General features: G+C 53.4%; 1 protein-coding gene across 1 annotated transcript; it reads left to right on the top strand.

The window, feature by feature from the left end:
* Nucleotides 1-26,283, top strand: MYH6 (myosin, heavy chain 6, cardiac muscle, alpha). Its single transcript, XM_008566587.1, has 37 exons — nt 1-205; nt 1,519-1,662; nt 1,899-2,055; nt 2,151-2,178; nt 2,456-2,567; nt 2,866-2,958; nt 3,645-3,708; nt 3,949-4,047; nt 4,522-4,625; nt 4,717-4,855; nt 6,294-6,562; nt 6,866-7,036; nt 8,305-8,614; nt 9,470-9,537; nt 9,816-9,903; nt 9,993-10,110; nt 10,256-10,379; nt 10,661-10,797; nt 12,305-12,560; nt 12,712-12,954; nt 13,100-13,276; nt 13,665-13,810; nt 14,049-14,139; nt 16,249-16,638; nt 16,958-17,084; nt 17,174-17,292; nt 17,649-17,845; nt 18,393-18,576; nt 18,706-18,871; nt 18,973-19,097; nt 20,278-20,586; nt 21,599-21,802; nt 23,014-23,139; nt 23,245-23,520; nt 24,683-24,778; nt 25,509-25,643; nt 26,207-26,283. The coding sequence occupies exons 1-37, from the start codon at nt 5-7 to the stop codon at nt 26,228-26,230; spliced, it is 5,817 nt and encodes a 1,938-aa protein (XP_008564809.1). The 5' UTR covers nt 1-4; the 3' UTR covers nt 26,231-26,283.
* Nucleotides 26,284-26,889: the final 606 nt, after the last annotated feature.

Raw genomic sequence — 26,889 nt, 5'->3', positions numbered from 1 at the left:
CAAGATGACTGACTCCCAGATGGCCGACTTCGGGGCGGCGGCCCCGTACCTCCGTAAGTCAGAGAAGGAGCGTCTGGAGGCTCAGACCCGGCCGTTCGACCTCCGCACTGAGTGCTTCGTGCCCGACGACAAGGAAGAGTTTGTCAGGGCCAAGATCGTGTCCCGGGAGGGGGGCAAGGTCACTGCTGAGACCGAGAATGGCAAGGTGTGTGGGGCACAGCGCCAGGGCAGGGGGAGGAAGGCCCGAGGGGCAGGGGCAGGGTGGAGCCACTTGCAGTGGGAGCTGAGGGGCCTGGAGAAGATCCAGGTCTGGCATGGCTGCCAGGATGTGCTCCCTCTGGGACCCAGGATCTGCTGCTTCTCAGATGGACTTGAGCAGGTGCAACAGGGTGCCACCCCGGGATGCATGCCCTCAGCTGTTCCCCTCCCCAGAGGGGTCTTATAGATAAAGCCTGCGCAGACAGCATTAAACGAAGCCCCCCTTCTTGCACTTGAATCCTTCCTCTCTGTGCCTGTTTCCTCCATGGGTGCACTTTTCAAATTCCCTTCACCAGGGGCTGGCCAGTTAGCTCAGTTGGCTAGAGCACAGTATTAAAATACCAAAGTCAAGGGTTCAGATCCCCTTACCAGCCAGCCACTGAAAAAAAACACCAAAAACAAAAACAAGTTCCCTTCACCCAAACCAAAAGCAAACTCTTAGATCCAGATGAACTTTGTGTGACCCAACCCTAACCCTCAATGCTGGGGCTGATGACTGGCACACAGAAGCCTCTGGTCCCTGAGTCGCTCATGCCAGCCATGAAAACCATGAGAATCGCCACTGGTCTCCAGCAGCAGCTCACAGCTGTGTGCCTCAGACTCACTGACCGAATGTTGCATCCTTGGAGGTGTGAAATACTCGCTACAACTCACTGGAGGCTTTGACCCTGATCCCAGCTCTGCCAGTAGCTAGGCACTGTGCAGGCAAATCATTTCATCATTTAGAGCCACAGTTTGCTCTGCTATAAAAAATACTGGAATGCCTACCAGCAGGATTAACTGACATCAGAGCATGGCAAACTGACAGATGCCAATTGAACCACACTTACAGTGACCGATGGGGGGTGTATGGAAGACTGGTGAGCTGCTTTTCCAGTAGGGGTAAAGGTTTGCCCTGAGCAATTGACAACCCTGAGTACTGCCCCCAAGGTGTGTATGCACAGATCAGAGAGCGGCTAGTCCCCAGGTTTGCCCCTAGACACTTGAAACACAGGGACTGAAAGGTGAGGATCGTGGGCACAGGGTCAGGGACCTGGCAAGAGAAAGGGACCCTGGGACTGTCTCTGGGATCAAAGAGACAGTGGGTAAGTAAATTATCTGGGGAAGGTATCCTGGGGGAGCTACGGGTAGGGGCAGGGGATGGGTCAGAGGAGAGCTGGGGGAGCCAGGCCCTGTGTCCTGGGAAGAGGTAAGTGGGCAAGGATGGCCAGCACAGGTAGGTGTGGTCATCCTCTCCTACTGCTCATGCTCCTTCTCCAGACTGTGACCGTGAAGGAGGACCAGGTGTTGCAGCAGAACCCGCCCAAGTTCGACAAGATCGAGGACATGGCTATGCTGACCTTCCTGCATGAGCCCGCGGTGCTGTACAACCTCAAGGAGCGCTATGCGGCCTGGATGATCTATGTGAGTGGCTCCTGTACCCCACAGCAACTCCCCATCCTGGACAGAGGCCAAAGCAGACTGGGAGAGGGGCTGGAGACTCTCCCAAGGGACACAGATTCCCTCTCCCCTGCCCCCACCTGGGTCAGCTGCAGGAAGAGAAGAGCCAGCTGGGTGACCAGGGACACCCCTACTTGCCACCACTGCTCGTCCCGGGTTCTCCCCACCAACCTCATGCTTGGCCCTGTCTCCTGTTCCAGACCTACTCAGGCCTCTTCTGCGTCACCGTCAACCCCTACAAGTGGCTGCCGGTATACAACGCCGAGGTGGTGGCCGCCTACCGGGGCAAAAAGAGGAGCGAGGCACCGCCCCACATCTTCTCCATCTCCGACAACGCCTATCAGTACATGCTGACAGGTGAGTCTGGCAGCCCCTGACCTGCACCCCTCAACCCCAGCACCTATCCAGACCCTCAGCCCTGACCCGATTGCCTCTCCTTTTTTCTTTTCCAGATCGGGAGAATCAGTCCATCCTCATCACGTGAGCAAGTGCTGTGCACCCACGCAGAGCCTTGGGGTGGGGGGACCAGGCTGGTTCCTGGGCACAGGTGGGAGGGGAGGCTTAAGGCTTTGATTGCAGGGAATGTAGGGTGCTGGGATCACATCAGAGGGGTGTCAGAGTGATGAATGAAGATGGGCAGGTCCTGTAGGGTGCTGGGTTCTGAGGGCTAAGACTGGGAGGGAGGAGTATGGAGTGCTGGGCTCTATGTGGGGACCAGCAGGAATCCTGAATTCTGATTGGTTCCCGATGCCCCCAGCGGAGAATCCGGGGCAGGGAAGACTGTGAACACCAAGCGTGTCATCCAGTACTTTGCCAGCATCGCAGCCATAGGTGACCGTGGCAAGAAGGACAATGCCAGTGCGAACAAGGTGCTCAGCAGGGAGGGGGCCTGGGTGGCAGGCTGACCCAGCTTACCCCTACACTACAGGGGGAGAGGTGGGGACAGCCCCACTGAGCAGGGATCTTGAGGGTCAGCCAGTGTGCAAGACCTTCCTGGCAGGGGACACACAATCTGAAGTCTGAGTATGGCCCTTTGGAGCTGCAGACCCACCAGCACTTCATCCAGGCCCACCCCCGTTCCCCAGGGCCATAGCAGCCTCCCTGGCCTCCCACCTCTGCCTGGAGGTAGACAGAGGATGAGCCCCCCACATTCCACTCCCTTTGCAGGGCACCCTGGAGGACCAGATCATCCAGGCCAACCCCGCGCTGGAGGCCTTTGGCAATGCCAAGACCGTCCGGAACGACAACTCCTCCCGCTTTGTGAGTGCCTTTGACCACTGCCAGCTGTCCTCATCCAGCCTTGACAAGACAAGGGGGTGCCGTTTTGACAACAGCCACCACACTCAGTTGATTGTACTGTATCTGGCTTTGGGATATCAACAAGCACAAACACACACACTCCAAACCCTCCCAACTCAGCCTGGCTCCCTGAGTCCCGGGTACCCCAAGAAAGAGATCCATTGTCATCTCAGCCATTTCATAGCCAAGTAACAGGGCCAGTTTTGGTCATATTTTAGATTTTTCTTATGAGTACATCCAAAGCTCCTCCATGTTGGGAATGGGAAGAGCACAGGCTTTGGAGCCAAAGGCCCAACTTCCACTTGCTCAGAAAGTCCCCACACTTCTCTGAGCCCTAGTTCCTTTATCTGTGAAACAAGGGTGGTGGTAACTACCTCGCAGGTGGTTGGGAGCATTGCACCAGATGATACGAGAGGTACAAATAGGAGGCATTCTGCATGTTAATCCCTGGGCCGCTGTTTCCACTGAGATACCCGGGTGGTATGTGGGGATGGGCATCCTTTTCCATTTTACTGATACTAACTGAGACATCAAATAGGTCATTTACATTTCCAGAACCATCCAGGGCATTCTGGGTGGAGTTGAGGTCCAAGATTTCATTCTGTCCCTCCTGGCCAGTTCCCTCACTCTGTCCCATCCGCCCCCAGGGGAAATTCATCAGGATCCACTTTGGAGCCACTGGAAAGTTGGCTTCTGCAGACATAGAGACCTGTGAGTACCAGCAGGGAGCCCGCCCGCCCTCTGGGCCCTGTCTCCTCATTCTCTCCATCTTCTGTCTTTGTCTGCCTTTGCCTCTTGGCTTCACTATCCTTTTTCTTTCCATCACGCCTTCTCCTCTGGCTCTCTCCTCCGTGCCATGCCGTGGGAGCCTTTTAGCATTGGCCTCCACCCTTTTGCCAGCTCTACTCTCTTTCCTTCTTCACCTGCCCTCCTCCCCTCTCACCAATGCAGATCTGCTGGAGAAGTCCCGGGTGATTTTCCAGCTGAAGGCTGAGAGGAACTACCACATCTTCTACCAGATCCTGTCCAACAAGAAGCCGGAGCTGCTGGGTGAGCCTGGCCTGCCCCCAACAGCGCCCAGTGCCCTCCCCAAAGCCCACCCCTGTGTAGGCAGGGCTCTCCCTCTCCCCACTCAGCCCCACCTCATCACTCACCTCCCCCGCCTGGGACCAGCCTGCACCTCCCCATGTCTGTCACTCACCTGATCCTGGTTCCCTTCTCTCCCCTCTTCCTTTGACATGCTTCTTCACCTCCTTATTGGCCTTCCCTTCTCCACGTGTCATTCCCCCACTGTCCTCCCCTTTCCTTTACATCGGGGTCCTTGGAGCTTCCCTCCCCGGTCCCCCCTTCTGCTTTTTCATTTCCTTTGGGTTCTCCCTGATCCTTTCTGACTCTCCTCTTCTCCACCTGCTCCCTGCCCTCCCCTCCTCCATTCTCCTGGCTCCCTCCCATTCCCATCCCCTCCCAACTCTCTCTGCCCCTCTCCTGTCCCCCTGCCCCTGCCCTGGTCCTTGCCTGGTGCAGACATGCTGCTGGTCACCAACAACCCCTACGACTACGCCTTCGTGTCTCAGGGAGAGGTGTCCGTGGCATCCATCGACGACTCCGAGGAGCTCATGGCCACCGACGTGAGTGATGAGGTGGTGCGGCAGTGCGAGGGCTCCCGGGACCCTGGGGCCGCAGCTCCAGCCACCCTCTCTACCTCTTGCTGTGTTCCAGAATGCCTTTGACGTGCTGGGCTTCGTTCAGGAGGAGAAAGCCAGCATCTACAAGCTGACGGGTGCCATCATGCACTATGGAAACATGAAGTTCAAGCAGAAGCAGCGGGAGGAGCAGGCAGAGCCTGATGGCACCGAAGGTGCAATGAGCAGGCAGGCAGCCTGTGGGAGAGGGAGAGGCCAATCAGGAGGCCCAAGGTGCTGGCTAGGCCAGAGACAGCCACTGGGAGCTGGGACTCCCATGCTACGGCCAAAACTGGTGCCTTTCGGTAATTCTTAAGGAATTACTGTTTGGACCACAGTAGAGAAAAGTGGAAGGAAACCAGGAGAAATATGAGGATCAGAGGGTGGCACCTTGTTCCAGGGGCACCCCCATACCCATCCTGCTCTGCCTCCAGGCTTTCCCTTAGAATAGAACCCAGCCAGGCCTCTGGCCACCCATGGTCACCAGATAAGACCTGACGCTTGTGGTGTAGAGGGGTGGGTTGAGACATTGGGAGGGAAAGAGATATGGGAGAGGTGGGCAGACAGGGAGTCCTCCCACAACCCTACCAACTTCTCAACCTCAGCTGCAGTAACCAGAAGTGAGTTTGGGATTTTTCCTCCTATGCCTAAGACTCCCCAAAACCCAGGAAGCATGGCCTTGGGCTCTGCACAGCACCATCATTAATGCAGGGGTTTTGCCTGCCCAGCCCTGGGGGAGTCCCTCACGGGATCAGGCCATGTTCTGTTTGGGAGGCAGCAAGCCAGGGGTCAGGACACAACCCAGGACATTGGTGTGTCTCCCCCTTGCTGGGCCTCAGTTTTCTCCTCAGTGAAATGGAGTGACGTCCTTCCCAGCTCTTCCCAGGGCTGCTGCAAGGATCCTTTGAGAAGGAGATGTGGAATGTGAACAGTGCTAGACAGATGCCTAGAACATTCCTCTTAGCCCATGTCCAAGGAACCCTTCTCCAAGTCTACCTAGATCAAAATGCCAAGCCTGGGTTTCATGAGGCATGTCAACAGTTATCACAAAATTCTTGAAATTACACCAAATAAATCCCCTCTAGATAGAGAAATCCACATGTTGGGTAGCATATTTGGGTGGCTGAAGGTAGGGGTGAGGTGCTGTCCAACACGCTTTTGGGAGCCTTGATTCCCAGGCAGTCAAATTGGTCAACATGTGGGTTGAGAGTAGAGCGTGCCCAGTCCTGACCTAGACACTGGGATAGGGAACAAAGAAGACAGAGAGCAGAGGACACCAGAGCCACATCCCTGCCCTGGAGAGGGTGGGGACACATGCTCACAGCAGTGCTGGTGAAGGCCTGGCCCGGAGACACCTAGCAGACCTAGAGACAGAGCTGAGAGCAGATGCTGTGTGGGGGAAGGCTGTGGGCTGGGTGAAGGGGCCTGGGCTCCAGCCTGACTTGGGCACACACTGGCTGTGTGACCGTGGGCAAGATTTGTGCCCTTCCAGGCCTCAACTTCCTCCTTTTTAATGAGAGGAGGTTGGACCTGATGCTTCCTAAAGGCTCTGGCCCTGGGGCAGAGAAGGAGTGTTATTGAAAGTGCCCACTCACTCCTTCCCTTTTCAACCAGATGCCGACAAGTCTGCCTACCTCATGGGGCTGAACTCAGCTGACCTGCTCAAGGGGCTGTGCCACCCTCGGGTGAAGGTGGGCAACGAGTACGTCACCAAGGGACAGAATGTCCAGCAGGTGTACTACTCAATTGGGGCACTGGCCAAGGCAGTGTATGAGAAGATGTTCAACTGGATGGTGGCGCGCATCAACAGCACCCTGGAGACGAAGCAGCCGCGCCAGTACTTCATAGGAGTCCTCGACATCGCTGGCTTTGAGATCTTCGATGTGAGTCTGGGGAGCCCGGGAGTGGGGAGAACGATCACTCACACGTCCACACATTCAACAGTCATTTGCCACGTGCCAGCTGTGGGACAGGCACAGGAAGGCGGCAGGGACTGTGTGGTGACAGAGGCGATCATCCCTGTCCTCAGGGGAAGCTCTCCTCCACTGCCTGACATGGCGGCAAAACAGCTACACCCCTGCTGGGCTCGGGCTCAGTGCACGGACACAGCCCTGGGCTGACCCCAAGGGCCATTGAGACACCCGCCTGCCTGCCTGACCTGCTCCCACCTGTGCCTCCCCCTGCAGTTCAACAGCTTTGAGCAGCTCTGCATCAATTTCACCAATGAGAAGCTGCAGCAGTTCTTCAACCACCACATGTTCGTGCTGGAGCAGGAGGAGTACAAGAAGGAGGGCATCGAGTGGGAGTTCATCGACTTCGGCATGGACCTGCAGGCCTGCATCGACCTCATCGAGAAGGTGCGGCCTCAGCCCCACCACCCATGTCCCACTCCTCTGCTGTCCCAGACAAAGCAGCAGCCCCATCCCTCTACACCCAAGAAACTAGAGTCCCCAGAATCCCAAGCATGTCTCCAGTCCCGGCTTCTACCCACTGTTAAGTCATGGGCACACACAGCACAAGCCCTTTCCTCTTTTCCCCAGGACCTTGTACCTTGTCCCCCTGTATGGTGGTTACCTCCCAGGGTCTTAACAGTGAGATATAGTGAAGGAGAGGACTCCTGATCCCACTGACATCCCATGAGAAACATCGTTTGTGGAAAGATCCAAGGCCGAAACTAAAGATGTTTGGCTTCCCATTCCCTTCCTGCTCTCTGAGCAATAAGTCCATCCCCAGCCCTTCTTATCTACAGGCGTCCCTTAGAAGAGACAGGGAGCTGGGGAGAGGCTCCCTTGTGCCAGTGCCGACTTGCCCTCAGTGTGCCTTTGCTCTTTGCCAACACAGGCCAGAGCCCTGAGTATCTGACCCTCACTCAGCCCAGCCACTGCCTTCAGAAAATGGGAGCTTCCCCACAATCTTTGGGTCATTATCCAGAGATTTATTTATTATTATTATTATTTTTTACCCTTCAAGTTATGACTGTCATATCCAGAGATTCTTGTCCAAAGTTCTCATCTGTCCAGTTCTCATCTTCAGAATCCCCTAAAACTGTATAGAAGAAAGCACGTGTACATACATGTGCATGCGTGTCTGTGTGTGTGTGTGTATGTGTGTACATGCACTTTTCTGGAGAGACAGTCTTTGCCTTCATCAAATTCTCAAAAGGATTCCTGCCCCAGAAAATGTCAAGAACCACCACATCTTGAGAAGTACAGAGTGCCGTGCAGAACCTGGATCCCTCTAACCATCCCTTGAAGAATTGCTACCAGCGTCATGTAGACAGGGGTCTGCTGGGTCCCTGCCCTGGTGCCCCCAGGACAGTGAGCCATCAGGAAGAAGGGGCTGTGTTACGAGGCATTGCTGGCCTGTGGGGTGACTAGGAGTCCATAGCTCTTTGCTGGGTCCACTGAGGTAGAAATAGGTTGTATAGGCCAGACCTGAATGTAATTGGGTTCAGGCTAATTCCAGGAATATTGGCTTCCCATCTTGGAGCAAGAGATACCAGCACAGGCTCCCTTTGGCCCAACAGTGGTACCATGGCTGTGAAGTTTTTTCTTTGTCAAGTGTGGGACTCTGGAAGCCTGGAATGTGCTCAGTGATGCTCTCTCTGCCTCCCCACCACCCTCAGCCCATGGGCATCATGTCCATCCTGGAGGAGGAGTGCATGTTCCCCAAGGCCACCGACATGACCTTCAAGGCCAAGCTGTATGACAACCACCTGGGCAAGTCCAGCAACTTCCAGAAGCCGCGCAATGTCAAGGGGAAGCCAGAAGCCCACTTCTCCCTGATCCACTATGCCGGCACCGTGGACTACAACATCCTGGGCTGGCTGGAAAAGAACAAAGACCCACTCAACGAGACAGTGGTGGGCTTATACCAGAAGTCCTCCCTCAAGCTCCTGGCCACACTCTTCTCCTCCTATACTTCTGCTGATTCTGGTAAGGGGACAGCCCTGCACTGGGCCAGGGGGCTTCTGGAGGTGCAAGGGTCAAGGTCCTGCTGCTTCAAAACATAAGACTTGGGCCGGCCCGTGGCTCACTCGGTAGAGTGCGTTGCTGATAACACCAAGACCGTGGGTTCGGATCCTATATAGGGATGGCCGGTTTGCTCACTGGCTGAGCGTGGTGCTGACAACACCAAGCCAAGGGTTGAAATCCCCTTACCGGTCATCTTTTTTAAAAAAGAAAACAAAAAAACATAAGACTCCAGCAGCACAGGGGGATCCCATGGGTCACAGTGTGGTGTGAGTCAGGACATCCCACAGCAGTCCATCTGTACTTCTTCTGTAGTCCCTGCCACTTTCCACTCTGGGTCATGGATATTGGTGGGCACGTCTTGTGTTTTCTCAAGACTGTGAGCAACTGGAGGTCAGCAAGGGCAGAGTGTGCATCACCACTGTGCCCAGCACAGAGCCGAGCATGCAGGAGTTCTCAAAAAACTGAACAAATGGTAGCCTCCAGTTCAGAGAAGGAAGAGAAAGGGTGTGTACAGGAATGAAGAGGATGGAGTACAAGAAGAAAAGTAGAAAGTGGAAGACATAAGAATGAGGGTTTGGTTATAAGAGGCAGGGATAAGGGCATTGATATCGTTTCACTGCCTGCTGTGTGGCCTGATCCTATCTAATCCTCTTTACAACTTTTAGAAGTAGTTACCCTCGTCCTCATGGAAAATGGAGACTTGCAGATTAACTTGCCCAGAGTCACAGGGCCACTAAGCAGCACAGCCCTGCCCCAGTCTGAGGGCTTCTCTGATTTCAAGTTCTTGCTCATCATTCCTTCTCTTGTTATTACCAGATAGTGGTAAAAGCAAAGGCGGCAAGAAGAAAGGCTCATCCTTCCAGACGGTGTCAGCCCTGCATCGGGTAAGAAGGGCATAGAGATGCCAGAAGACCTGTGGTGGGTAGGCCCAGCCCAGAGCCTTTTGGCTGCACCACCCTATCCTGATGCTCCGAGTTTAGGGAGGAAAGAAGCTAGAGAAACCTGGTTGGTTTTGGTATGTAAATTCCACACAAGCCTGAACTCACATCATAAATTATGTGTTACCCCCTGTCCCTATGATGGTTCTGGTGACAGGGTGTCTGGGCTCAGAACTCAGGGATGATCCTTGTGGCTCCTAACTCCTACCTTCATCTACCCCCAGGAGAATTTGAACAAGCTAATGACCAACCTGAGGACCACCCATCCTCACTTTGTACGCTGCATCATCCCCAACGAGAGGAAGGCTCCAGGTGAGCCATGGGGAAGGCTTTAGTCTGGGAAGGACACTTGGCATCCACTTAACCTGAGACTGACCCCTTCCCCTCCCCTCCTGCTGCAGGGGTGATGGACAACCCCCTGGTCATGCACCAGCTGCGCTGCAACGGCGTGCTGGAGGGCATCCGCATCTGCAGGAAGGGCTTCCCCAATCGCATCCTCTACGGGGACTTCCGGCAGAGGTGGGTACGGGGCACCCCCAAGCTCAGGGAACAGGGGGAGCCTGGGCTGCCTTGGTAGGGACGGGATTCTGCAGGTGGCCCTGGGATTCTATGGGCAGAGCAGATCAGTGCAGAATGCAGGTGACTCTGGCACATCCCTCCCCAGGTATCGCATCCTGAATCCAGCAGCCATCCCTGAGGGGCAATTTATTGACAGCAGGAAGGGGTCAGAGAAGCTGCTGAGCTCCCTGGACATTGACCACAACCAGTACAAGTTCGGCCACACCAAAGTGAGTCTAGAGCCCTATTGGGTAGTTGCAGGGCAGGTGGCCATGCTGAGTGGAGCAGCTGGGAGTTCAGGAGGCAGACCCTGATCTTGGCTTCCTTACCAACCCGAAAGCTGGAACCCAGGTCTCATTTCCTGTCTTGTTTCTTACCTTTTCGCTCTCAGGTCTAGGATTCATGGGTGATGGGTCCTCTGGGAGCTCATCCAGTGTCTCTAACCCTCTTCTTCCACCTGGAGACCCCTCTCTGAGGCTGCGGTCCCCTTGGCTCTACCCCTTGCTTGCAGGTGTTCTTCAAGGCAGGGCTACTGGGGCTGCTGGAGGAGATGAGGGATGAGAGGCTAAGCCACATCATCACACGCATCCAGGCCCAATCCCGGGGCCAGCTAATGCGCATTGAGTTCAAGAAGATGGTGGAACGCAGGTGAGGCAGGAGGGGAAGGGAGAGGCTCCCAGAGATGTAAGAGACAGACAGAGCCAACTAGTGTTGGATTAGAAGACCTGGGTTCAGATCCGAGCTGTACCACTTACTAGCTGGCCTGAGCAAGCTACTTTACCACTCTGGGTCTCATCTGGAATTCTTAAAAAGAGAAAATTCCCCATAAAGGAATGCAAATTAAGACTCCAATGAGATGCTATTTTAAAACACTAGGTTGACAAAAATTAAGAAGTCTGACCCACTGCTTACAGGTGTTTAAATTAGTGCAGCCTCTTTGGAAAACAATTTATCATTATTCTTAAAGTTGAACAATTGCATACTTTTCAATACCACTCCCAAGTACATTCCCACAGAGAAACTCCTACGCACATACACCATGAGATGAAAAAGAATCTTCATGGCAGTGTTGGTCATACCAGCAAAGATCTGGAAACAGGCTGGCCCGGTGGCGCACTGCTATAGTGCACTGCTTGGAAGTGTGGTGGCGCTCCCGCCGAGGGTTCAGATCCCACATACAGACCAGTTCCCGCTCACTGGCTGAGCGAGGCGTGGGAGCAACACCGAGGGTTGCGATCCTGTTGCCGGTCCCGGTCCGGTACGGGTGCGACACTGAGGGTTGTGATCCGTTGCCGGTCACGAAAAAAGACAAAAAAAAAGGAAAAAAAAAAAAAAAAAAGATCTGGAAACAATCTGGATTTCCATCCACAGCGGAATGGATAAATGTTATTATAGTCATTCAGTGGAATATTATAAAGAATGAAAAGGAGTGAATTACAACTACATTATACAATATGTTTGAACCTTAAAAACGAATTGTTCGGTGAAGGAGGCAGACCCTGATTCAAGTGACAGAAGGTTACATACAGTATGATGCAATTTTTATAAAGCCCCCAAATAATAAAAACCGGCAAGATGTTGTTTAAAGATAATACATATAAGATTAAAGTATTTTTCTGAAAAAGTAAGAAAATGAAAAACAAGATTCATAGTAGTGGCTGCTTCTGGCAGGGGGACCAGGGAAGCACAAAGGTATATCCTATGGCTGACAATGCTCGAGCTCTTGTTTGAGTGGTAGATTCATGGACAGTCATTTTGTTTTAATGCTTCATAACTTATGTATATATTATAGATATTTTTATATCTTAAAAAACTACATAACTTTAATATATTTGGGGTTATTATGAGAATACAAATACTGAATGTAGTAGACACCCTAAAGTGGTAGCTTCCATTACTACTAACACCACTTAGAAAATATAAACTGCACTTTTGTCCAATTGGTTAATTGATAAATATTTACGTAGCAACTCCATGTTCAGTGTAGCAATGTCGGGGGTGGGAGTGCATACAAGGGATGAGGCTACGAGAGAGGGCTCCTGCCCTCGGGTGCCTACAAACGTGCTTAGATGGGGGGAAGCCAAGAGCAGCTGGGCCCGTGAATGGGAAGTGCTCTTTCATAGTGCCCCTCCCTGCCTTCATGTTTCCTTGTCAGGGATGCCTTGCTGGTAATCCAGTGGAACATTCGTGCCTTCATGGGGGTCAAGAATTGGCCTTGGATGAAGCTCTACTTCAAGATCAAGCCGCTGCTGAAGAGTGCAGAGACCGAGAAGGAGATGGCCAACATGAAGGAGGAGTTCGGGCGCATCAAAGAAGCGCTGGAGAAGTCTGAGGCTCGCCGCAAGGAGCTGGAGGAGAAGATGGTGTCCCTGCTGCAGGAGAAGAACGACTTGCAGCTCCAAGTGCAGGCGGTGAGGTCACGTGATTATCTCTTCAGCTGTCCCTTCCCCTCCCCTAGATTATAGCCCATCTCATCACCAGAGATGGGAGTCTGGCTCTCTTTAAGACTCTGGATCTCTCCTCTCTTTAATCACCAGCTTCCTCCCTGTCCTTTTCTCCCAGGAACAAGACAACCTCAATGATGCAGAGGAGCGCTGTGACCAGTTGATCAAGAACAAGATCCAGCTGGAGGCCAAGGTGAAGGAGATGAACGAGAGGCTGGAGGATGAGGAGGAGATGAATGCTGAGCTCACCGCCAAGAAGCGCAAGCTGGAAGACGAATGCTCTGAGCTCAAGAAGGACATTGACGACCTGGAGCTGACACTGGCCAAAGTGGAGAAGGAAAAGCATGCAACAGAGAACAAGGTGAGGGCAGCTCGCTCTGGCTCCAGCCCAAGACTCCTCGGGATCCTCAGACCAACGTGGTCCTGGTCCTTGACATCAGGTCCCTATAGATGTCTCCAGGCTGGTGACCTTTGATCCTAAAGGGAGTGGGGTTTTTGGCTGGCAGGTAAAGAACCTGACAGAGGAGATGGCTGGACTGGATGAGATCATTGCCAAGCTGACCAAAGAGAAGAAAGCTCTGCAAGAGGCCCACCAGCAGGCCCTGGATGACCTTCAGGCTGAGGAGGACAAGGTCAACACTCTGACCAAGTCTAAAGTCAAGCTGGAGCAGCAGGTGGATGATGTGAGTAGTAAGAACCATGCTCCTGTCAGGTCAGGATTTTGCAGGCAACACCAATGGCCTAGGCATTCCTAATCTCTTGAACTAACTTTTATGGCTCCTGGACCTTTTTTGCTCTCTGGTTCCTCACTAGGCTGTGTCTTTGAATACTTTGTGCTTGCAGGAATTCTCTGCTGGTTTGACTTCCAATCCCACTGGACTTCAAGTTTAGAAGAGAGCAGAAGAGGGCTGGCTGATTTGCTCAGTTGGTTAGAGCACAGCCTAAAAATGGTTAAGGGTTCGGATCCCTGTACCAGCCAGCCACCAAAAAAATTTTAAAAGGCAGGGAGTAGCAGAAGCACTGTGAATCTCAGGTATTCCACACTGTTCCTTTTTTTTTCCTCCCCATCAGCTGGAGGGATCCCTGGAGCAGGAAAAGAAGGTGCGCATGGACCTGGAGCGAGCAAAGCGGAAGCTGGAGGGCGACCTGAAGCTGGCCCAGGAGAGCATCATGGACCTGGAGAATGACAAGCTGCAGCTGGAAGAAAAGCTCAAGAAGTAGGAGCCTGTGGTGGCCAGGAGGGGCTCATGGAGGTGTCTGGTCTGGTATTTAGAAGACGGTGCTGTATCTCCACTGGCTGGGGTTGCCCTGGGCACACTGGGAGTGGGGCAATCACAACCCTTCCCTTCACTCTCTGGGCCAGGAGGGAGGGAGCTGGCTCTGTCATGCTGAGACAGGAGAAGAGAATGGGCCCAGAGGAAGGAGGACCACCTGTCATCCCCCCTTGTCCTCCAGGAAGGAGTTTGACATTAATCAGCAGAACAGTAGGATTGAGGATGAACAGGCGCTGGCCCTTCAGCTGCAGAAGAAACTGAAGGAAAACCAGGTGACATTCTTCCCAGCATGGCCAAGGGGAAGCCCAAGGGCCCTGAGGTGGCTGAGGCTGAGATGGAAGTTGCTTAGGGTTCCAAACAATATCTGGAACTTGAAACAGCCACAGAGACCTAACCAACCCTGACTTACAGGCACTCAGGAACACCAGCCTTCCCCCAGTAAAGCAAAAATGTATTATTTCAGCAAAACTATTTTGGGGAGGAAATCATGCTTACTAAAAGGGCTTCTCTTTCTGAGATATGCTCTGCCTCATGGACTTTCTGCTCTGGGACAAATGATGAGCTCGATTGTCCTCTTACCCTTCCTTTGGAATTTCTGCCCTCTGCATAGGGGGTGAGAAGAACCTTCCTGGAGCACCTTCCTACGTGCTGCCCTGTTCATACTCTTCCCAGAACTAACCCAGCTGAGTCCCCATAGGGCATCCAAGATATGCAGTCAACTACTCCAACCTTGAGAAAGTCACTTACCCTTTCTGATTCTCCGATTCTCTTCTCACCTGTAAGATGAGACTGGTAATACCTGCCTTAGAGGACCAGAGGAGATAATGTATATGAAACCACTTGGTCAACTAGGAAACTTTACATAAATGTCATTTTAATAAAACCCAGGTTGGAGAAGTCAGCCAGCCACTAGCAAGAAGGTATTCTTTTGTCTTCCCATGGCCTTCTCATCCCTCTGCAGGAGGAGATTGAATGGACAGCCATAGTCTCCCTTACCTTTAACGTACCTCAAACTTCAATGTACTTTTAGTCTCGTTTGTCAGAAGAGCCCCAAAAGCCCATAAAGCAGGTGCTGTCATCCCCATTTTATAGCCGCAGAAACTACAAGGACATGGTCACCCCAAGGGCAACAGGCACTCAGCTACCAGGGGCAGGACTTGTCCTCTCATTCTCTGGGCAGACAATGGTTAGTAGAGAGAGCTAGTCTCCCCTCAGCACTTGGGGACCAAGGTCCAGGCTGCAAGTAACGTATGAACACAATTTTACTCTTCTGGGACTGCTCAGGGGCTGGCCTGCCTTCAGTGATAATTTGCCCTCCCGTCTTCCTGTGTGCCCCTTCTTGGTTTTAGCCAGAATACTGGGCCAACCCCAGGTTCTATCCTGGATCTGGGCAACTTCTTTGGCCTCTTGGACCCAGAACAATAGTGCTACAATCCTCAACAGGTCTTGGCAAAGGGCTGTGGCTCCTCCTTCATCCTGCCCGAGCTCTTTCACACAAGTCATACCTTCTCCATCCTGGGAGCATCCATACCTCTCTCTCCCGCTCCCGGGACCCACACAATGCACAGTCCACTAAAGCTATCTAGAACCCCATAAGAAGGGAATCCTGCTGATTCTCCCCTTTGCTCCTGGCTAGCCAGACAACAGATCAAAATGGTAGATGGAAAATTCTCCCAGTCTAGTCAAGAGCAAGCCTAAGCCCAGAAAAATGAGGTAGGGGCAAGATGACCAGGAGGGCACTCCGCTAGCACTCACCTGGCCTGGAAGGGAGCAATCAAGCTGGACCCCGGACCAGGGCATGAATAAAGCAAGCCCTGGAGAGTGAGAAATGTGGTTGATTGAACTTTATCATTAACTTGGAAAATCACAAATATTTGATTTTTTTCAAGGCACGTTGTTGCAAATATTTGTAAAATACAAGCACTCACTTTCCTGTCTTATGGTTAGTAGAGCAGAGTCTAGTGAATCTATAGATTCTTTGAGATTCATGATCTCTCTGGATCTTCCTCTGAACACAGATTCTCAGGATTCAGGGCTACAGATACTTAGACTGTATCTGATATGCCCTCAGTCCATGCCTTGATGGTCTGGCTTCAACCAAATTCCTATTGATGGCCTATGCATCAATTAATTATAGGATGTTTAGCAGCATTCCAGGCCTCTACCCACTAGATAGATGCCAGTAACAACCCTCCACCAAGTCATGATGACCAAAAATGTCTCTAGACATTGCCAACTGTCCCCTGGGGCACAAAATTGCTCCTAGTTGAGAGCCACTGCCCGATGGGGACCTGACTGCTTGGGAGTCTTTTCGGGCCCTGGGGCAGGCTTTGATGGAGGGGTCCAGGCAGTGGGTCTGAGCCCTCTGTGCACTGGCCCAGGCACGCATCGAGGAGCTGGAGGAGGAGCTGGAGGCCGAGCGGACCGCCAGGGCCAAGGTGGAGAAGCTGCGCTCAGACCTGTCCCGGGAGCTGGAGGAGATCAGTGAGCGGCTGGAGGAGGCTGGTGGGGCCACGTCCGTGCAGATCGAGATGAACAAGAAGCGCGAGGCCGAGTTCCAGAAGATGCGGCGGGACCTGGAGGAGGCCACGCTGCAGCACGAGGCCACGGCCGCAGCCCTGCGCAAGAAGCACGCCGACAGCGTGGCCGAGCTGGGCGAGCAGATTGACAACCTGCAGCGGGTGAAGCAGAAGCTGGAGAAGGAGAAGAGCGAGTTCAAGCTGGAGCTGGATGATGTCACCTCCAACATGGAGCAGATCATCAAGGCCAAGGTGGGCCTGCTCAGCCTCTCCTCACCTCTTCTCTCTCACACTTGCCCATCCCTCCACCTTCTCTACCCACCATCTCTGTTGTTGTCCTCACTCCCTTTACCACCTTTGCTCTCTTGCTGTCACCCTGCCCCCTCTCTGGCCTCCACCCACATTTCTGTCTCCTAACCTTCCTCCCTTCTTTAACTATGTCCCCTCTTCAGACTGCGCCCCTCCCATACTGCCCATGCCACAATCCTGCCCTCCTTTGCCCTCCTTTCCTTCCTCTGGTCAATCCAGCCCCTCCCACACTCACCCTTCCTGTGTCCCTTACTGCCTGAAGGCAAACTTGGAGAAACTGTCTCGGACACTGGAGGACCAGGCCAATGAGTACCGTGTGAAGCTGGAAGAGGCCCAACGCTCCCTCAATGACTTCACCACCCAACAAGCCAAGCTGCAGACCGAGAATGGTGTGTGCCCTTAACCAGCCCTGTGCCTGCCCAGAGTAGGGCATTGGTTTCCCCTTTCCTGGCCCACAAACCCCTGATTCTGCCTCCAGGAGAGCTGGCCCGGCAACTGGAGGAAAAGGAGGCTCTGATCTCCCAGCTGACTCGAGGGAAGCTCTCCTATACCCAGCAAATGGAGGATCTCAAAAGACAGCTGGAAGAGGAGGGCAAGGTGAGGCCCAGCAGGGGACAAAGGGACGGGCTCAATGGTAACCCTGGGGCAATGAACCTCAACCCAGACATGGAACCTGGAGGCTGGAAAGAGGCCTCTGGAGTGGAAAGAACCTCCATCTATGTTATTCTACCCTTCAGCTAAGCGGCACCTGAGAGTCATTTAATGTCTCTTTCCTATTGTAAGGGGGTGGGGTGGGCAAACTGGGAAGCTACTCAAAGACATTGAGAGTCCACATCAGCCCTCATGCTGAATGAGGCTGGGGCTTGGTTGAAGCACGTAAATAGATATGAGAAGAATCTAGAGAATGGGGGGCAGGGATTGCCTCCCACCTTCTTGTGCTCGCCTCTCTCCAGGCGAAGAACGCCCTGGCCCATGCACTGCAGTCAGCCCGGCATGACTGTGACCTGCTGCGGGAGCAATACGAGGAGGAGATGGAAGCCAAGGCTGAGCTGCAGCGTGTGCTGTCCAAGGCCAACTCAGAGGTGGCCCAGTGGAGGACCAAGTATGAGACGGATGCCATCCAGCGGACAGAAGAGCTGGAGGAGGCCAAGTGAGCTCCAGATGGTCCCTCACCCTGATTTTCAGGAAGGAAGGAGCAAGAGGCCTGGGGTGGGGACAGGCAGGGTTGTTGTGGGAAGGAGGGTTGAGGTGGGAGAAACAGGAGGGTGGGAGAAACCTAGCAGGCAATAGAGATGCTTGCAAGAAAGCCTGGATCCAGCGCTCTGCACACCCTGGATGGCCCCAACCCACTTCCTGTGACGGGCGAGCTTTTGGCCCGGGTTATACCTGATGCTCACGTATAAGACGAGCAAAAAGCTTGTTGGTCAGAGGAACCACCATCGATCAGCCTGGAGTGGAGGGGTGGGGGTGCTGCCACCAAGATGCCACTGCATGTAGGAAGGATGCCTGGACAGTCTGTGCTGGTGGGCTCTGTTCTAGGCACCCATAGGCTTGGCTCCCTGCAGGCTAGGGTTCCAGTGCCCCAAGGAGCTATGGGGAGAGAGTGGGTCCTCCTTGTCAGCAGTCCTCGGGAGGAAGTAGGCCCAAGCCTCCACTGTTGCCAAGTATACACACAACCCCCACCCTCTCCCGGGCAGGAAGAAGCTGGCCCAGCGGCTGCAGGATGCCGAGGAGGCCGTGGAGGCTGTCAACGCCAAGTGCTCATCACTGGAGAAGACCAAGCACCGGCTGCAGAACGAAATCGAGGACCTGATGGTGGACGTGGAGCGTTCCAACGCCGCTGCCGCCGCCCTGGACAAGAAGCAGAGGAACTTTGACAAGGTGGGCCTATGGGTGGGGCTGCGGCCAGCATGCAGGCTGGGGACGGATGGCGTCAGTACAAGGTGCCTCCCTGGGGGTGGGGGAGGAGGGCTGAGCCCAGGCAAGATCTACCCACATGTGCCCGGGTAGATCCTGGCCGAGTGGAAGCAGAAGTACGAGGAGTCGCAGTCGGAGCTGGAGTCCTCGCAGAAGGAGGCGCGCTCCCTCAGCACCGAGCTCTTCAAGCTCAAGAACGCCTACGAGGAGTCCCTGGAGCACCTGGAGACCTTCAAGCGGGAGAACAAGAACCTTCAGGGTATGCTGGGGGCCAGGAGGTGGGGAGGGGCTGGTGGCAGGGAGGGCCATGTCGAGTCAGGGGAACACAAGCTTTGAGCTTTCTGGCCCTCTGACCCCCAGAGGAAATCTCCGACCTGACTGAACAGCTGGGAGAAAGTGGAAAGCACGTGCATGAGCTGGAGAAGGTCCGCAAACAGCTGGAGGCGGAGAAGCTGGAGTTACAGTCAGCCCTGGAGGAGGCCGAGGTGAGGGCCTGGCTCTCTCTGCACCCCTCCCCATCTGCCCCACTATCTCCCATCTCTCCCTTGCCTGGAAGTGACCCTGACTGCAAGACAAAATCTATTAGCTCTTTACTCTTAGTCCAAGGTCATCTATCTGCTGCTCACTCACTACCCATGACTACCTCCAAAGACAAGGTCTGCACAAAGGAAAATGTTAGTCTGGTTATAGGCCAGGAGGTTTTGTTTTCCACCAGGTTTTTACAAGTTGGAATCTGGCCATTATAATCACCACTCAGAAGGTGGGAGCATGGACTCCAGAGTCAAACAGGCCTGAGTGTGAAACTCGGCTTGAGGACCTCCACTGTGTCATTGTGCAAGGTCCTCAGTTTTCTCATCTGTAAAGTGGAATTAATTGTACATACCTCATAAGATTTTATGCATTATTATTATAAAGATTAAACAAGGTAACACAAGCACTTAATATATGTTAGCTATTGTTACTGTTCATTTTAAGAAACTGGGAATAGCCGTGAATTTCTGGACTTCTAACTTTTCTCACTGTAGGATGAAGGACCTGGGAAACAAAATTGAAGTTTTGAATTTGTGGTTATAAAAATCAATCTCTTTTCTATGTTATTTTATTTATTTACATAAGTTCCTTATATTTTCTCGGTAAGAGTCTTTTGTTGGATATAGATAAATAGAAAGTATCTTCTACTTTGTGTTTACCTCTTTACTCCTTGTGTCTTTTTTGATAATTGGAAGTTCTTAATTTTGATGTAATCCTATTTATCAATTTTTTTTCCTTCTGCGGTTAGAGCTTTATTATGAGAAGGTGTCTTTGGCTTTTATTTTTGGCGGCTGGCTGGTACAGGGATCCAAACTCTGACCCTTAGAAGTACAGCACTGCACTCTAACCAAGTGAGCTGACCAGACAGCCCATTTTTCCATGTTATTTTGGATGTCAGGAATTCATGCAATGTTAGTGCTGCAGGGTCTGGCTATTATTGTGAGGTCCAAACACTCTCTGTGACAGAGGAAACCCAGGGAGCCCAGCACTTCCTCCACAATGGCACCCTGGTGGGCCTAGGGTGCTGGTCCCACCTCCCCATCCCTTCCCAGCTCTTCTCCAGGTCATGGTCCTGGCTGACACCCTGCCCTGTACCCTGACGGTCTGCCTCCCACCCTCTCCTACCCCTCCCAGGCCTCCCTGGAGCACGAGGAAGGCAAAATCCTGCGGGCCCAGCTGGAGTTCAACCAGATCAAGGCAGAGATCGAGCGGAAGCTGGCAGAGAAGGACGAAGAGATGGAGCAGGCCAAGCGCAACCACCTGCGGGTGGTGGACTCACTGCAGACCTCCCTGGACGCAGAGACGCGCAGCCGCAACGAGGCTCTGAGGGTGAAGAAGAAGATGGAGGGTGACCTCAACGAGATGGAGATCCAGCTCAGCCATGCCAACCGCGTGGCTGCTGAGGCCCAGAAGCAAATCAAGAGCCTCCAGAGCTTGCTGAAGGTAACGGAGGCTCTCGGAAGCAGGAGGTCCTTCACCCAGAAAGGGGACGGGGCTCCACGTGGCCTAGTTAAGTGCTGGTGTCCCGTTGCAGGCACCAGATCCTCCTGCCCCGGGGTCACTGCAGAGACCTCCAACAGTCCCCTCCTCAGCCACCACAATGGGCTCTCCACCCAAACCCAGTGCCATGTAACAGCCCTGTGAAGGGCACCGAGGCCAGCTCCCTCTCTCATGCCCATTCTCCTGATCCTCAGGACACCCAGATCCAGCTGGATGACGCGGTCCGTGCCAATGATGACCTGAAGGAGAACATCGCCATCGTGGAGCGGCGCAACAACCTGCTGCAGGCTGAGCTGGAGGAGCTGCGTGCCGTGGTGGAGCAGACGGAGCGGTCTCGGAAGCTGGCCGAGCAGGAGCTGATCGAGACCAGCGAGCGGGTGCAGCTGCTGCACTCCGTAATAACTTCGTATAGCATACATTATACGAAGTTATCGCAGCTGGAGTTCAACCAGATCAAGGCAGAGATCGAGCGGAAGCTGGCAGAGAAGGACGAAGAGATGGAGCAGGCCAAGCGCAACCACCTGCGGGTGGTGGACTCACTGCAGACCTCCCTGGACGCAGAGACGCGCAGCCGCAATGAGGCTCTGAGGGTGAAGAAGAAGATGGAGGGTGACCTCAACGAGATGGAGATCCAGCTCAGCCATGCCAACCGCGTGGCTGCTGAGGCCCAGAAGCAAATCAAGAGCCTCCAGAGCTTGCTGAAGGTAACGGAGGCTCTCGGAAGCAGGAGGTCCTTCACCCAGAAAGGGGACGGGGCTCCACGTGGCCTAGTTAAGTGCTGGTGTCCCGTTGCAGGCACCAGATCCTCCTGCCCCAGGGTCACTGCAGAGACCTCCAACAGTCCCCTCCTCAGCCACCACAATGGGCTCTCCACCCAAACCCAGTGCCATGTAACAGCCCTGTGAAGGGCACCGAGGCCAGCTCCCTCTCTCATGCCCATTCTCCTGATCCTCAGGACACCCAGATCCAGCTGGATGACGCGGTCCGTGCCAATGATGACCTGAAGGAGAACATCGCCATCGTGGAGCGGCGCAACAACCTGCTGCAGGCTGAGCTGGAGGAGCTGCGTGCCGTGGTGGAGCAGACGGAGCGGTCTCGGAAGCTGGCCGAGCAGGAGCTGATCGAGACCAGCGAGCGGGTGCAGCTGCTGCACTCCCAGGTGAGGGGGTTAGGGCCGCCATGTGGAAACCTGCTGAGTGTCAGAGTCCAGGACATCTACAGCAACCAGATGCTCTCAGTGAGCATGTCCAACCAGGATCAGAAATTATTTCTTCGTGGGCCAACTCTCATCTGTTAGTACTGGCTGCCAGTGAACCACTATCTTGAGAAGGGGTTCTAGACTTAAAAGCTGAGTGTTATAATTGATTGGTGATACCTGCCAAGTCACAAACCTAGGAGCAGTGAAATGTATGCTGTCGTTTGATATCCTTGATCTAGAAGACAGCCTCCAGATGGGAGTTTGGGAGTTTAAAGAAGCATTACTGCATCTACGTGCAGAACTCTGGATGGAACACCATTTTTCTCCAATCCCACCCACACTGTTTTTAGTTATACTCTGCAGTGAGCTTTTGTGCCCATCTATTGAAGTGCCCTTTGAAGTTTTGTTCCATAATCTACTATGCGTGGGAATGACGTCATCCACTGACCTCGGTCCCTCTTCCTTACCCCACCACATTCTTTCTGTACTAGAATCATTTCCAGAATATTGTCTTGGTAGAAAGTTGTTTCCATTTTTCTGGAATATTTTCATGCTCCTACATAAACATTTCACTAGACAGCTCAGAAGTAGAACTGCAGACCTTTTGCTGTTTAAAGTCTTTCTTCAAAGCTGAGTAATTTTAGATATAATGTCCAGAATATATCCTTTTTCACAGGAAGAGGGAAGGCAGGTGGAAAACAAGGACCATCCTAAAAGCAGGGCTTCTTGTTTTAAAATAGAAAGATAGAGGGGGCCGGCCCGGTGGCGCACTGGATAGTGCGCCGCTTGGGAAGCGTGGTGGCGCTCCCGCCGAGGGTTCGGATCCCACATACAGACCGGTTCCCGCTCACTGGCTGAGCAAGGCGCGGGGGCAACACCGAGGGTTGCGATCCCGTTGCTGGTCCCGGTCCAGTAACGGGGGCGACACTGAGGGTTGCGATCCGTTGCCGGACACGGAAAAAGACAAAAAAAAGATAAAAAAAAATTTAGTGCTTCTTGTCATTAGGGTCTACAGTAATAAATTTTCTTTAGCTTTTGTATGACTTAAGAATCTCTAGTCATGTTTAAAAGACATCTCACTATGTATAGAATTTTAGGAGAATTCTAAGTGATAAAGGTGTAGAATCAGGTAACAACATACATTTTTGATCGTTTTCTCTACCCATGTCCAGAACACCAGCCTCATCAACCAGAAGAAGAAGATGGAGTCAGACCTGTCCCAGCTCCAGACTGAAGTGGAGGAGGCGGTACAGGAGTGCAGGAACGCCGAGGAGAAGGCCAAGAAGGCCATCACGGACGTGAGTCTCCCACCCCGCCCGCCCCTTCAGGCCTCGTCCCCCCGCCCGGGCTGGGCGGCAGCGTGGAGGCCTTGAGCCGACCCGGGGCCCTTCTCCCACGCACAGGCCGCCATGATGGCAGAGGAGCTGAAGAAGGAGCAGGACACCAGCGCCCACCTGGAGCGCATGAAGAAGAACATGGAGCAGACCATTAAGGACCTGCAGCACCGGCTGGACGAGGCCGAGCAGATCGCCCTCAAGGGCGGCAAGAAGCAGCTGCAGAAGCTGGAGGCCCGGGTGCGGGAGCTGGAGAACGAGCTGGAGGCGGAGCAGAAGCGCAACGCGGAGTCGGTCAAGGGCATGCGGAAGAGCGAGCGGCGCATCAAGGAGCTCACCTACCAGGTGCGGTACCAGGTTCACAGGCGGCGCCACTGGCTCCACCTCCTGGCCCACACGGGGCCCTGCTGAGCCACCTTCCATGAATGCCACCCAGCCCTCCTGCCACCTGCTTCTGGAGATGCTATCTGTAGGTTAATTTTCTATCACATTCTCTGGAGTCAGTTTGGCTTGAGTCATGGATTTTTCTAGCAAAAGGAGAATCTATTTCTACTTCCTACAAGCTCTTTTGACCTGCATTTCCCCAGGTTTTTTAATAACTCCAAGTGAAGGCTTCAGAACAGTCCAAAGAATCTTTCTACCTTCTACGGGCCTGACAGGGAGGGACACTGTATGGCACTTTAGAGATAAGAGTCGGGTAATTGGAAAAGACTGGGATATCTTCTGTGGAACTTCTGGGACAGCAAAGAGAAGGCCTTAGAGAAAGAAGATTCCAGAATGTTCTAAGATCTCCATCTGAATAGCTCAGAGCCTTTACCCTTGGCCTGTTATTTTCACAGTATGCCTAGGAAGTAAAGACTAAGGAGATGAGGGTGTTAGTCCATCTGACAGATACCAGAGGCAAAGGAAAGAGATTACAGATGTAGAACCACTGATTTATTATGGACAAACTGGAGATGGCATCCAGACACGTACAATGATATGGAGATAGGAACAGTCAAGTGACATGGGAGCCAGTGGTCCTGGTGCCCAAATTCTGGCCTAATAAAATATAGAATATTGGCCCCTAATAGATTAGAATATTCTGGACTACGATAGTACCCCCTTCCTTCTGCATTCCTCATTATTCCGCCTCTAGTCACTCCAGAACCACTGGCCAAGGGCACCTACTCTGCTCCAGATTGGAGCTTTATCCACCAAATTGGAGCTAGAAGAAGCCTGGTGCCCCCACATTATCACATTAGGGAATTCCACTTGGTTCTGAGCCCTTCCCCTCACTTCCAGCTTCAGGACCAGCCCTCATTGCTTTGCTGACTGAGAACCTTGCCATTCCCCTTTGACCTGCAAGTAGAGTCAGAGATGGGATATTCCCCACCACCTCTTTGACCTGGGCCATTGGAGGGAGGGGCAGCTCAGGCATGGAGAGAAGAGTGGAATGATGGGGGAGGGAAAGGTGATTACACTTGCTCCTCCCCCAAAACTGGCTTCTTCCACCCACCATCCCCAGACGGAGGAGGACAAGAAGAACCTGCTGCGGCTGCAGGACCTGGTGGACAAGCTGCAGCTGAAGGTCAAGGCTTACAAGCGCCAGGCTGAGGAAGCAGTGAGTTCATGGTTTTCTCTCTTTCATCAACACATCCTCTGTGTGTGAGAACCAATGAACGTCCACCTCAGCAGGGCCTGACACTTTAACTCTCAAACTCTTATTAACATGCCCAGTGCACAAATCTGTGTCAGGCACTCTCAGTTAACAAAAGCAATGCTGTATTTGACCCAGCACCTGCCCACAAGCTGTTTATAATCCATATACCAGAAGCCCGGAAGAAGGCAATATAGATGCTAGTACAGGACACAGGGGGAGACAGCACTGAAGGCAGGAAGGTGGCAGTGTAATTGTCCTGGAAGGGGACCTGGCTAGTCATGTGGCCATGAGGAAGACACCTGGGTGGGTAGAAAAGTGTGGATGTGAGGTGTTGATGAGCATGCCTGTGCAGGAAATCCCGGGCTCGGGGATCATCTTTCTGAGTTGTGGTTGGACAGGTGCATAATGAAACTGGATTCTGAGAGGGCCAGACTAGGAAGCATGAATTCATCTGGGGCAGTGAGTGGCCATGAAGGATTCTGAGTGCTAGGCAAGTTTGAGTGCCAAGCCAGGTGCAGGATACCCTTGGGAAGGCTGTTGCAGGAACACAAGTGAGGGTTGAGTTGCTCAGGGACAGAGAGCTGGTCCCTAGACTGAGGCTGGGAGTCCCCAACCCCAGCACCTGCCCATGAGCTGCTAATAATCCATGTACCAGAAGCCCAATCCTCCCATCTGCCTTATCCCCCTGCAGGAGGAGCAGGCCAACACCAACCTGTCCAAGTTCCGCAAGGTGCAGCACGAACTGGATGAGGCGGAGGAGCGGGCGGACATCGCCGAGTCCCAGGTCAACAAGCTGCGGGCCAAGAGCCGCGACATCGGCACCAAGGTAGTTTCCTCCCTGGGCTTCCCTGGTCACCCCCACATCAGCATGTCCCCTGACATAGGTGCCCCTCAGAGTGGGCACTCCTTACCCTAAGTTTGGGCAGCCTTGAGGGTCACACAGCACCCCTGAGAATTCCTGAGAATCCATCCTCCTGCTCAGAGTAGCCCCCATAGACTGGAACCTCTGCAGAAAGCCCAGTCACACCCCCTAAGCCACAAGCACTCCTAACGTGGGACCCCAAGATCCCTGAGGCCCTACACTCTCCTTTTTTTTTTTTTTTTTGTCTTTTTCGTGACCGGTAAGGGGATCGCAACCCTTGGCGTGGTGTCGCCCGCACCGCGCTCAGCCAGTGAGCGCACCGGCCATTCCTATATATGATCCGAACCCGTGGCGGGAGCGTGGCTGCGCTCCCAGCACCGCACTCTCCTGAGTGCACCATGGGGCCGGCCCCCTACACTCTCCTTCTAAGGGTGTCTCCCTTAGGCCTCTGAAAGCCCTAGGGATTCCTCCCCACACCCTTCCTCCATCCCGTCAGCTACCCCTCACACCTCTTATTCCTTTTTCAGCAAAAAATGCACGATGAGGAGTGATGCTGCCTCCAGAACCTCACTCTTGCTACCCTATAATAAATATGAGTGCCAGACTCTGCCTGAGCTCCTCTGTTCTTCCCACTGGCCGTCCATCCTGGAGCAGGAGGGTTGTTGGCCCAGGGAGAAAAGGCCCCAGACCCAGTGTCAGAGCTGCAGGAGCCAACGCATCCCATATATATAGAGGAGGAAACCGAGGCCCAGAGAAGTAAGGTGTCCTGCCTGAGGTGGCGCAGTTGTGAGTCCCAGTTCTGCTCAGTCAACCACACAAGGGAGGAGAGGGAGAAATCTCAAAAGTAGAGAAAACAGAAGCACCGGAATGGTGAGTTGGCACCCAGCACCCCTTCCACCCGACTCCCTGCACTGAGCCTCTTCTATCCCTCCTTTGAGGCCTTGCCCACCCCTCACCCCCACCCCCCAGGTCGGTCACCTGGTTTTGAGAATAGACTGTGCATAAAGCCCTGAGAACAGTGAGCAGAGACCAGAGAAACACAAAGTCCAGTTGGTTCTAGCCCAGGAGAGGCTGCCAGCCCTGATGAAGGGCCAGGACAGGAGGAAAGGAGAATAGGACACAGGAGGTGGGAGAAGTCAGACCAAGAGAGGAGCAGTTACCACCAAGGAAGCAGAGCACCACTGCAGAGTGCAAGGTCCAGGGTTCAGGC

The sequence above is a fragment of the Galeopterus variegatus genome, unplaced genomic scaffold, assembly GCF_000696425.1.
Source record: "Galeopterus variegatus unplaced genomic scaffold, G_variegatus-3.0.2 Scaffold253, whole genome shotgun sequence".
Taxonomy (NCBI): Eukaryota; Metazoa; Chordata; class Mammalia; order Dermoptera; family Cynocephalidae; genus Galeopterus; species Galeopterus variegatus.
The sequence above is the reverse complement of the archived record's forward strand: the minus strand, read 5'-3'. Positions and strand labels throughout refer to the sequence as shown.

What these genes read in the sequence shown, in the direction of transcription:
- MYH6 (XM_008566587.1), top strand. Translation starts at nt 5, where the DNA reads ATGACTGACTCCCAGATGGCCGACTTCGGGGCGGCGGCCCCGTACCTC. An exon ending in CTGGAAGAAAAGCTCAAGAA is followed by an intron (nt 13,811 to 14,048) that starts GTAGGAGCCTGT and finishes CTTGTCCTCCAG; the next exon opens with GAAGGAGTTTGACATTAATC. An exon ending in CAGCCCTGGAGGAGGCCGAG is followed by an intron (nt 19,098 to 20,277) that starts GTGAGGGCCTGG and finishes TACCCCTCCCAG; the next exon opens with GCCTCCCTGGAGCACGAGGA.